Source organism: Carettochelys insculpta, chromosome 17 (assembly GCF_033958435.1).
Source record: "Carettochelys insculpta isolate YL-2023 chromosome 17, ASM3395843v1, whole genome shotgun sequence".
NCBI lineage: Eukaryota > Metazoa > Chordata > Testudines > Carettochelyidae > Carettochelys > Carettochelys insculpta.
The window spans coordinates 493,993-506,089 of NC_134153.1; the positions used below are offsets into that span (position 1 = coordinate 493,993).

The 12,097-nt window shown below is 49.8% G+C and overlaps 1 protein-coding gene across 12 annotated transcripts in view; it reads left to right on the top strand.

Annotated features, from left to right (window-relative positions):
* The window catches only part of ELMO2 (engulfment and cell motility 2), a 72,220-nt gene that overhangs the window by 29,200 nt on the left and 30,923 nt on the right, over positions 1–12,097 (top strand). For 8 of the 12 annotated variants that reach the window (XM_075011892.1, XM_075011894.1, XM_075011893.1 and 5 more), the window contains 2 exons: positions 7,147–7,197; positions 8,858–9,039. In XM_075011892.1, coding sequence (XP_074867993.1) covers positions 7,147–7,197; positions 8,858–9,039 — 233 coding nt within the window. Of the gene's footprint in view, positions 1–7,146; positions 7,198–8,857; positions 9,040–12,097 lie in introns of those variants that run through there. The other 4 variants (XM_075011900.1, XM_075011901.1, XM_075011902.1 and 1 more) reach the window with 2 other exon arrangements.

Here is a 12,097-nt window from a genome sequence, read left to right on the forward strand (position 1 = left end):
GCCTGTCATTCTGTGACTAATTAGTTAGGTCCAGTGATGGTATCTCCAGAACAGATATGTGGACAAAGCTGGCAACAGAGCTTGTTGCAAGGAAAAGTTCCTGGATTGGTATTATTGTGGTATAGTCTGTGGTTGCTGGTGAAAATCCTCATAAGGTTGGGGGGTTGTCTGTAGGAGAAAACAGGCCTGTCACCTAGGGTCTTCTGGAGTGTGGCATCCTGATTAAGGATGAGTTGTAGGTCTTTAACAGTGCATTACGGTGTTTTGAGTTGTGGGCTGTAGGTAATGACCAGTGGTGTTCTGTTCTTGGTTTTTATGAGCCTATCTTGAAGTAGTTGGTTTCTGGGAATTCGTCTGGCCCTGTCAGTTTTGTTTTTTTACTTCTCCTGGTGGATAATTCGGGTTTATGAATATTTGGTAGAGATCTTGTAGTTTTTGGTCTCTCTCAGTAAGATCAGAGCATATGCGATTGTACCTAAGGGCTTGACTGTAAACAATGGATCTTGTTGTGTGTGTAGGATGGAAGCTAGAAGCTTGTAGGTAACTATAGCGGTCAGTGAGTTTCCGGTAGAGTGTGGTCCTAATGGACATTGTACCCAAGGGACTGACAATGAAAAACCTATTACAGTCACCATACTACACCGACTACAGCGAGAATCTGTGCCACACACTCTCTAAGAAACAGGAGCCACTTGATCAAAATCCTTTACAATAAACAAAAAATTGTAAAAATGAACTCTCTAAACTTGAAACTCTCATCAATAATCAGGCATCCCCACAAGATCCCACAGAACAAGACTTTACGTATACTAGACAAGCAATCTGTAAAACACACTTCCACTTCCTACAAAAAAGAAAGGACAATAAATTATCTAAATTACTTCATATCTCAGGATACTACAACTCCAACAACCACAACTCAATGAACTATAGTGTTAACCTTTCCAGCTACAAACTCAGCCCAGCAGAAGAGTCTCTCTTATCCCAGGGTCTTTCCTTCTGCCCCACTTCCTCCACAAACTTAATATAATTCTGTGGTGAAGCTGAAGCCTTCTTTTTCTGTCTCCGTCTAAAGGAATTCTTCCAACACGCTGTAGCGAGATGCTGTGGCCTCCCCCAGACTCAGAGGCGGAGGAGGCTGCTCAGAGGCCCTGGTGGGCAGGCCCTGAGCTGGAACGGGGAGCCCCGCCCCTCAGAGGGTGGCACCTAGTGCCAGAAGGGCCAAGGGCGGGGCTCGAGGCCCACTAAATGCTGGACCGCCAAGCATGGAGGAGGCTGCTGACCAGGCTCCTGGGGTCCAGGGGTGGGGAACCTGCCACTGCCCAGCCTGTCGGCAAGAGTTACCCCCCAGCTGCCCAGACCAGCCTGGGCAGCCACATATCAGGCTGCCCTTGGGCTACTACCTGGACTTCCCGGACCTACCGGGGTCCTCATGCCGGTGGAGGGCCCCTCCCCCGAGGCCTGGCCAGGACCAGAGAGACTGCCCGGGCTGGCTACCCGGGCGCCCCGGATGCACAAGGTCCCGGAGTTCTGCCGGACACCCACAGCGCAGAGGCCTCCGACCGCCTGGAGCCCCCAGTCCTGCCACTGCCGCACCACCCCAACGACATCGAGACGTCCGACTGGCCGGCGCCCCCGAGGGCAGACGACCCAGACGAGACCCACCCGCCGGGACCGGCAGACCAGGCCGACTGGGACACCTCGCCTGTGGAGGTAGAGGTAGGAAGTGGCCCGGGGACGCCCCCGCTGCGCCAATGGCGGCGTGTTGCGGTCTGGATCCCCTCTGCCAAGCTCAGGTGTGAGCGATCCACAGAGCCCCAGGCCAGGTCGCAGTGGAGTGGGAGGGCCTGTGACCCCGTACCCGCTCCCTGGTGGGGTCACCCCCCACCCCTCTAAAGCCACCCCCGGCTAGGGGAAAGCAACGTGACTACTGCCCTGCCCTGAACTGAGGCTGCTGCCCGGCTCTGGACTAAGGGCTGGGCTTCCCAGGACAGCGTGTGTGACTGCTGCCCTGCCCGGAGCGAAGGGCAGGCCTCTAACTGTTCGGCTGACCGTGGCCCCGCCCGAACTGTGGGTTGGGCTCTCCAGCTGCGGGCTGACCGCCAGCCGGCCCTTAAAGGGGACAAAGCCCTGGGCCAGATAGACCCGGAGGGTGAGCTGTGTTGGCCCGCGCTGCCCAGAGGGGGCGCTGCCATAGGCCAGGGCGCTACACATGCCTATGAACATCAGTCTGACTGATTCTTCCCCCCCACTGCAAAGACCAAAAGAAAACTCTATGTGGACTCCCCCGACGGTCGTAGTGAAAGTCTGGATTTCTACGTACAATGCTTCCGCAACCGTCCTAGACTGACGTTATATGCAAACAATGCCAAGTGAGACACAATCTCAGCTATACTGAATGCTACGTTGTCCAGAGTGTCAAAAGTAATCCAGACATTATAATCAAGCCAGCTGACAAAGGGGGTGCTGTTGTCATCATGAATAAGTCAGACTATGAATAGGAGGCAGCCAGACAGCTCTTCAACACCACATTTTACAGACCTCTCTCCGCTGATCCCACTTTGGAATTCCAAAGGAAATTACAACAACTACTGAAGGAACTCCCTGCTGCTACTCGGGACCTTATTCACTCAGACACACCATCTGAGCCCCAGCCTGGATTATTCTATTTACTTCCCAAAATCCACAAACCGGGAAATCCTGGATGCCCTGTCATTTTGGGTACTGGCACCCTTACCACCAGACTATCCAGTTATGTGGACTCCCTCCTCAAACCCTATGCCACCAGCACTCCCAGCTATCTCCAGGATACCACTGACTTCCTGAGGAAATTAAAAAACATCAGGAAAACTTCCTGACAACAACATCCTTGCCACCATGAATGTGGAGGCTCTGTACGCTAATATTCCGCATGAGGATGGATTACAAGCAATCTGGAATACCATCCCTGATGTCACCACAGCCAGTCTGGTGTCTGACCTCTGTAACTTTCTTCTCACCCACAATTGTTTCCAATTTGGGGACAACTTATACCTCCAGATTAGTGACACTGCTATGGGCACCCGCATGGCCCCACAATATACTAATATATTCGTGGCTGACCTGGAACAGCGATTCTTCAGCTCTCATCTCCTATTACCCCTCCTTTACTTACACTACATCGGTGACATCTTTATGATTTGGACCCATGGTATAGAAACTCGAGAAGAATTCCACAGAGACTTTAACAATCTGCACCTCACCATCAATTTACGCCTCGACCACTCCAAATGAGAGAGACATTTCCTGGACACTACAGTACAAATCAAGGTTGGCCTGATCAGGATCACACTCTACCAGAAACTCACTGACCACTATACTTACCTACACGCTTCTAGCTTCCATCCTACACACACAACAAGATCCATTGTTTACAGTCAAGCCCTTAGGTACAATCGCATTTGCTCTGAACTTACTGATAGAGACCAAAAACTACAAGATCTCTACCAAATATTCATAAACCCAAATTACCCACCAGGAAAAGTAAAAAAACAAATTGACAGGGCCAGATGAATACCCAGAAACCAGCTACTTCAAGATAGGCCCATAAAAACGAAGAACAGAACACCACTGGTTGTTACCTACAGCCCCCAAGTCAAACCACTGCAACACGTCGTTAAAGACCTACAACTCATCCTTAATCAGGATGCCACACTCCAGAAGACTCTAGGTGACAGGCCTGTTCTCTCCTACAGACAACCCCCCAACCTTATGAGGATTCTCACCAGCAACCAGAGACCATACCACAATAATACCAATCCAGGAACTTTTCCTTGCAAGAAGCGTGGTTGCCAGCTTTGTCCACATATCTGTTCTGGAGATACCATCACTGGACCTAACTAATTAGTCACAGAATGACGGGCACATTCTCATGTTCCTCTACTAACGTCATATATGCTGTCATGTGCCACCAATGCCCACGTACTTTGTATATAGGACAAACGGTAAACACGCTTCAACAAAGAATGAATGGACACAAAACAGATATCAAAAAGCTCTTAACTCACAAGCCTGTCAGCCAGCACTTTAATGGAGTGGGCCATTCAGTTAATGACCTGAAAGTCTGTGTCTTACTGAAAAGGAACTTTAAGAATCGCCTGCAAAGAGAGAGTGCCGAGCTCTCTCTCATATTCAAATTCGCCCCATTGACACATGGTTTGAACCAGGACACCAATTACCTGGGCCATTATACGGACTCTTTTACATACTTGGTTTTATCTGACTCTTGACTTCCCCTCTCCTACCACCCCTCTGCTCTTCTGATTTGCCCACCTTGATCACAATTTTTCTGATTTGTCAACCTTGATAACTATTTTTGGTTCTATAGTAACAGAGAGTAAGTCTATACACTAGTCTATACACTATCAAAACAAAAAGCAGTCAAGTAGCACTTTAAAGACTAGCAAAATGGTTTATTAGGTGAGCTTTCGTGGGACAGACCCACTTCTTCAGACCATAGCCAGACCAGATTGAGTCTGTTCTGGTCTGGCTATGGTCTGAAGAAGTGGGTCTGTCCCATGAAGGCTCATCACCTAATAAATTATTTTGTTGGTCTTAAAGTGATACTGGACTGCTTTTGTGTTTTGATAGTATATAGACTGACAGGGCGATCTCTCTGTGGCTTTAAACCAAGGGAGAGTGCTTTGACTCAGGGTTCAGTTTTGTGGCTCTGTTTCTTGTTTCAGCCACGCAGGCAGGAGCTGGGTACAGTGGACCCTCCCTTCCCCCCATGCTTTATGAAAATTTAGTTACAGATATAAATCTGAATAGCTCAGAGATGCCTTGGACCAAAATGTGTCTTTTAACCTCTCATTTTCAGTGGTGTAGTCTGATGGATCTGTAAATTCTGGTTTTGTGTAGGTATCATGTTTGTGGTTGAAGTTATAAGTATTGTCTAAAGTTACATTTGAGTTCCAAAGGTCTATATCTGGGAAGACCTCCGCGGAAAGTGTGACTCCCCTATTGTGAGCAAATAGCAGAACTTAACTGACAAAAAGTCTTAAAGGGGGCTGATCCACAGCTGAGGAGCTTTGTGAGCAGGCAGTGGCCGATTGCCTAAAAGGGACAGAGACAGAGATTTTTCACTCCTGTGACAGTTTCCATCTTAGAGTATACACAGAAAGACCAATGGAACTTCCTCCACAGAGGAAAGGTGTAAAGAGGGCCCTGAGGTCCCTCCATTTTTGTCTTCAACTGCCTTGGAAATTGCCTCTCATATCGTAAGGACAAACAGAAGTGCATTACAGTTTAGGCCAGGTCTACAGTAGACATTAAAGTAGATTATGGATACGCAATTCTAGCTATGGCAATTGCGTAGCTAGAATCAACTTATCTACAATTGACTTATCCGGCCGTCCTCAAAGAGAGAAGTCAACTGGAGAAACTCTCATGTTGACTTCCCTTACTCCCCGTGAGACTGAGGAGTACAGGGGTTGGTTGCCAACCCCAGATAGTTCGTTTTTGCACATCTCCCCATGGCGCATGAAATCGAGCCCCGGAAGATTGATCCTGACTGGATCAATCTTCCACATACTGAAGACATACCCGTACTGGAGACCCAGATCAGGGTAAGATAATTCCTGTCTCAGAGCTTTCTTCTGATACATAAAGGCAGCTGTTGAGGGTAAGAACTCCCAAAAATAGAAACAGAGAGGTGGCCGTGTCAGTCTGTGTTCTAACAAAGAAAAGAGCAGAAATGTAGCACTTTAAAGACTAACAAAATCACCGAATAAAGTGTTTTGTTAAAGTGCTACGTGTCTGCTGCTTTGTTTTTTCACAAGAATAGATTTAGCTATGTGTTTTCTCTTGTTTGATTTGGTAAATCAGTTTGATCTGCCTGTTTTTATTTGTACCCCTTTAACCCCTTTAAATCCTATTGTTTTGCTTTCTAAAAACTTATTCATAATCGAGCCCAGTGTAAATTATTACTACCTGGGGAGGGCTGCCACTATGCATATCTTTCTTTCTTTGATAAAGGGGGCTCAGCCACTGAGCCCTCCCTGTGCAAATCTCTTGCAAAGAGAAAGAAGGATTTATATGGCGTTTTGATCCCTTCTGGGGGTTGATTTCCCAGGTGCTGTGCTTTAGAACTGCATCCACCCAGAGCTGTGGTAGTGTCTGCATTGTTCTGCAAGTGGGAGGTAACCCCAGCTCTCTTGGCTGGGGGAGACCAGAAGATCTGGCTCAGCAGGACAGGGTGGTGGGGAGCCCCAGAGAACAAGAAGGTGGGTGTCAGTGGCATAATCAGCATACCAGGGAACATCCCAAGGGGTTTTCTGTGTCTGCACCCCATCACACTGGGGCTCAGGGATTTAGCTACGGAGGGAGTGCTGGTTTCAACCCCATTGCTCCCCTGTAGTTAAAGCCCTGAGAACTGGTGTGTTCCCTCCATCCCCTGCTAAAGCTGGGAGCCCTGATTCCCCCTGTGAGGCTGGAACCAAGAGCAGAGCTGCAGGGCTAAAGCCTCAAGCCCTTGTTCTTCCCCCAGGTCTAAAGCACTGAGCCCTGGTGCTCCCACAGAACAGGAGCACTGAGCCCCTCTACCTGAGCTCTGGCACTCCAAGGTTCAGCAGCCCCACCTCCACCCCCCAGTCCCTGGCTCTGCCTTCACTCCCACTCCAGGCAGCTGCAGCCTCAACAGCCCGTGTGGCTGAAGTCTATAACCTCTTCTTCAGAGTTACAAAACATTTCAGAACTATGGACATTCTCCATTCCCAAGGTGTCTGTAACGCTGAGATTCTGCTGGAACACCCTCCACACTGTATTTGCATGTGTATGCGCAGCGCCACGGCAAAGGTCACCAGATTTTTGGGGAGTGTTTGCAGGACAGGCAGCCCCAGCCATGGGATCCTGAGGTTGGGGAGCCCAGCAGCCCCGTGACTGAGAGACTGCCGCTGGATGGGGACCCCTGGCCAGGGTTCCTCCGTTTCCCAGCCAGCTCCCAGCCACCGAAACCCTACCAGGGCTGGGAATTTCCATGACACGTCCTGCAGTTCTGCATATACACAAAAATGTCACCGTGGGACATCTGGCAACCATAGCCATAACTGACTGCATCGCTCCTCCCCCACCTCATGCTGTTCAGATGTTTCTCTTTTCTTTTTGCAGACTCGCTGTGATATTAAAAACGGGACCATCCTGCAGCTGGCTGTCTCCCCGGTACATGCTTCCCCTAAGCTGTGTCCCTTTCATAGGCATGTTCCCTGCCACTCAGCACCCTCTTTCTCCTCCCTACACTGGGCCTACTCCTTCAGCTTGGTGCCCCAAATTGTGCCCCAGTTCAGGACCTGCTCCTGCCACACAGCCCTCTGCCCCTGTCTGTGCTAGCAGGCCCCAGCTCTGCTAGTCACTCACTCTTTTGTTTCCCTCCTAGCTGCCAGTCACACTTTATTTTTTTTTTTTTACTACCTGTACTTTTATCGGCTTTATGGAGATACACCCACCTGCCTTTCTGGTGTATATGCCATGCTGAAGAGTCCCAGAAGTCTTTAAGGACAGATGGGCCCCACTTTAGATGTCTGTTTCGCCCCAAGCAGGAAGAGCCAGATTTACTTATAGTGACTTAATCCACTGGGATGCATCCCCTCATGAAGTGATGTAACCTCTTGGTTTCAACCCATTAACTCGTCCTGCCTCCCTGCATCTTGTTTTAAATTAGATGTTCTATCCCTTGGAGCAGGCCTGTGTCTTCCTGAGTGTACTGCACCAGCATGGTGAGGCCCAGTCTGAGTGGATGCTGGAGACTGCGACAATGACATAACATTAACAATAAATGCAGCTTTAAAGGAATTGCCTGCCCACTTCTGAAATACAGCCCCCTGTGGAATAGGGTGTGGCACCATGAACTAGCATCCTGCTTTTGTGTGAGAGGTGAAGAGTCTCATTCAAGTATGAGGACAGAAGATGAAAAGAGGAAAAAGTAACTTGGGGCATATAGACGGGAGTGAGAAAACACTATCATAAAGCCAGCCTTTGCTGGTGTGGTATGGGTGATAGTGTCTTGTTGCCCCCAGAGGATACAGTGGTGGGTGCCTTAGAAATCTTCAGAAACATTTTTCTTTGGAACTAAAAGACCTTGAAGGGCCTCATAGTTCTTAGGTTCTCACTCTGAGGCTGTGTCTACACGTGCCCCAAACTTCGAAATGGCCACGCAAATGGCCATTTCGAAGTTTACTAATGAAGCGCTGAAATGCATATTCAGCGCTTCATTAGCATGCGGGCGGCAGCCGCGCTTCGAAATTGACGCTCCTTGCCGCCGCGCGGCGCGTCCAGACGGGGCTCCTTTTCGAAAGGATGCTGCCTACTTCAAAGTCCCCTTATTCCCATGAGCTCATGGGAATAAGGGGACTTCTAAGTAGGTGGCGTCCTTTCGAAAAGGAGCCCCGTCTGGACGCGCCGCACGGCGGCAAGGAGCATCAATTTCGAAGCGTGGCTGCCGCCCGCATGCTAATGAAGCGCTGAATATGCATTTCAGCGCTTCATTAGTAAACTTCGAAATGGCCATTTGCATGGCCATTTCGAAGTTTGGGGCACGTGTAGACACAGCCTGAATGTCTGTACCTGATGGAGTGTGGGATAGAATGATTTTTCCAGCAATAGAAACAAATGCTTGATTCATCTGCTAGTTGGCTGGAGTTGCAACTGAGGGCAGCATTTCTGAGCCCAAATCAATCTGCCTATACAGCTGATTTCCCTTCTGCCAGTGCCAGTAACTCTTTGGCCTTGCTGCACTCCTTCTGCCCATTGCTGTGCCCTGGCAGGGCTGCGGGGAGTGTTGGCAGGCCCATGAGTAACTGGCAAGATCTTGCTTGTCTCCCAGTCTAGGGCAGCTCGCCAACTGATGGAGAAGACCCAGTCACACAATATGGAGGCCCGACTGGATGCCATGAAGGAACTGGCCAAACTTTCTGCAGATGTGACCTTTGCCACGGAGTTCATCAACATGGAGGGGATCATGGTGCTGATGCGGCTGGTGGAGAGTGGCACCAAGCTTCTGTCCCAGTAAATATATATGCCTGTACTCTGGACTCTCAAAGCAGGGACAGGAGATGGTGGGCATGGGGCTGGAGGGTGGATGAGGCCGCATCGACAATGCGCTTGGTTCCAGCGGGGATTAGGGTTTTTCTAAAACAGTTGTTGAGTTTCTGGGTCATGCCTCAATCCTGAGACTTTAAACCAGGTGGGATCTGCCACAAGCCTGTGTCAGTGAGTGACCTCCTCAACTCATTCTCAGGGAGCTTGAAGGAGGCACACCAAACAGATTGTTGCAAGATCTGCAAAGGGTTCAGCCTGAGAACTAAAGAGGAAAGGGACTTCAGGCTCAAACAACTCCTCGTAGAGGCAGCACTTGATCCCCAAGCAGTTCTAGGCCAGAAGGATATGGCACCTAGTACCTCCGTACAGAGTACAGTGGCCTCTCTCAGAGGAGCTGTAGCATGGAGGAAGGACTTGACACACAGAGACCCTGGACACTGTGGTGGAATCACAGCACCACTTGCACTCACAGGTGCTGCATAGGAGGCACAAGACCAATATGGGTGTCTGCCCCCGTGAGAGCAGCGGGATGGACAGGACTAACAGTGGGGTCTTGCACGAGTTGACAGTTGGCTTCAGGCCTGCAGAGGGGGCTGTCAAGTCCGGCACTGTGGGGCTGTCCTGCTATAGAGAGCAAGGTGGATGAGACACAGCAATCTTCTACCCCAGACACATCTGATGTGGCCAGAGATTTGATTGCCATGATATACTGATGGGACTTCAATGCTGATAGACCTCTGGCAGTTCAAGGCAGAGTGCCATTCAAGGGTAGCCCTGCAATGATGCAGCACTGCTCCCTGGCACCGTCCCGCTGTGGTCTCTATGCTTGGTGTCTCAGTCATCAGACTCGGAGGTTGAGTTCTGCTACTTGAGTTGCAGCCAACATGGACAGAACGCAGGATAAGTCCTTCCCAGTGGTGCCGTAGATGACAGTGTGGCCATTCTGCTCTCTCTGAGAATACCATCAGTCCCAGGATACTTATTCTAGGGGCTCACATTTGGGGATTTCAGAAGGGCTTGTCCTTCCCCACCCTGGGACTGCCTCCCGCCACAAGGCATTGCAACTGCTTCAGGCCCTGACACAGAGCACTGTCCAGACACCAACACCATGGCTAGCACCATGACTGCCCCAACACTGAGGAGGAAGACACAGGGCAGGATGACATCAGAGAACGAGGAGAGCCCAATACTGTCAATGGCATCTTCATCTTCTCCCAAAGAGTTGGTGTGGGGTCTTCTTGCTCTGGACCGCCCCCCTTTGACAGTAGAGTGCATCTGGAGCTGTTGCAAAGGGTGGCTGAGAACATGGGGCTAAAGGCTGAGGAGATGGTGGACTCAGGACATCTCTGGTCCCAAGGGGTTCGCAGAGGTAGCATAGCTCCTCATAAAAACCATTGAGATCACTACACAGACCTTGTGACAGACTCCTTCCTCTGTTCCTCCTTACAGCTAAGAGAGTAGAATGGACATTTGAATACCTGCCTACTCGTTCATAGCAGGGGCTGCTAGTGGTAACAGCTGGAGAAGAAAGACAGGGGCACCAGGGCCCAACAGCAAAATCTAAAGACTGAGAGGAGCTGGACTCTTTGTCCAGCATGCGAACTCCACCGGGGGGGCTCCAGCTGCAGTGTGTTAACTAGGAGGCATTCTTGAGCTAATAGAACTTCACACTGTGTAATCCCATCAGGAAGCTGAAGGAGATAATTTAGGCAGATTCTAGAACAGATTTCAGAGCTGTGATGGAAGGTAGGAGAGTGGCAAGGATCTCTATAGGCCTTACTGGATGCAATGGACTTGGCTGTAGTGGAGGACATGGTTTGTGTGTCCATGAGAAGTTCATGGCTCCAAGTGTCAGGTCTACCCCCAGAATTCCAGCAGAAATACAGGATCTGCCTTCGTAGCAGACAGATTCCAAGGTCCCTGGCCTAGAGGATCAAACACCAATATTGAAATCCCTGGGCTTATGTACTCCTGCTACACAGAGGAAGCCTTGTAAGATACAACCTCCTGAATGCATCTACCCTCCCTGGCCTAGGCAGGACTTCTCCAGGGCATGGACAGAAGTGACAGACACATACTTCTTCTCTGGCTGTAAGCACACTTTTTAAGGGTGTGCCTGGGGATAAAGCACCAGTCTAGTCACAGGATCCTTTCCCTTGTTTTCTGAATGGTCTGTTCCACTTCTATCATGCATGGGCGTAGGTGACATCATAACACACCAGGTTCTCCACATGGTAGATGAGGGGTGGGTATTCTTTCCAATTCCACTCCTCCTCTCCCTACCGCCCCTTTTCCCCATACCTCCTCAGGGACTCTTTGTACAGGAGGTGCAAGTGCTGCTAGCTGTAAGAGTAGTAGAGGAGGTTTCTCAGTAGCAAAGGGGTAAGTGTTGTAACTCCCAATATTTCCCAATCCCCACAGCCAAAGGTGTGTGTGGTGGTGGTGAGGGTTTCAGACCCATTCTCATCCTGTGAATCTTTGACAGCTTCATAAAGAAGCTGAAGTTTCACATAGTCTTTTTGGCCACAATCATCCCCTTCCTGAATCTGGGGGACTGGTAGGCCCTCGACGTGAAAGACATGTACTTCCACATGTCCATAGTCCCATCCCACAGGCACTTTGAGGTTTGTAGTAAACCAAAACAATTACCAGTTCACAGTCCTCACCTTCAGCTTGTCAGCAGTCCCTTGAGTGTTCAAGTCATTGGCAGTTGTAGCTTCCTTCATGACAAAAAGGTAAGTGCAGGTATTCCTGTACCTCAATGACTGGTTGGTCAAGGACCGCTTAAAGGCTCTAGTTGAACAGCATATCAGGTTGAGGTGTCACAGTAGCTCATTCTCCCTACAAGAGTCTCAGTGGCTCCACTGCAAGCAGTGTGCATGGGAGTCCCCTTTGCCAAATGGCATTCGTCCTGTCTCTGGTCACTAGTGTGTTTAATGGTGGGGTGCGGAGCTCAGGAGTATGGCCTCTGGGCCCAAGAGGAACTTTCACTTCAGATCAACATCGGGGCTGAAGATGATTTATC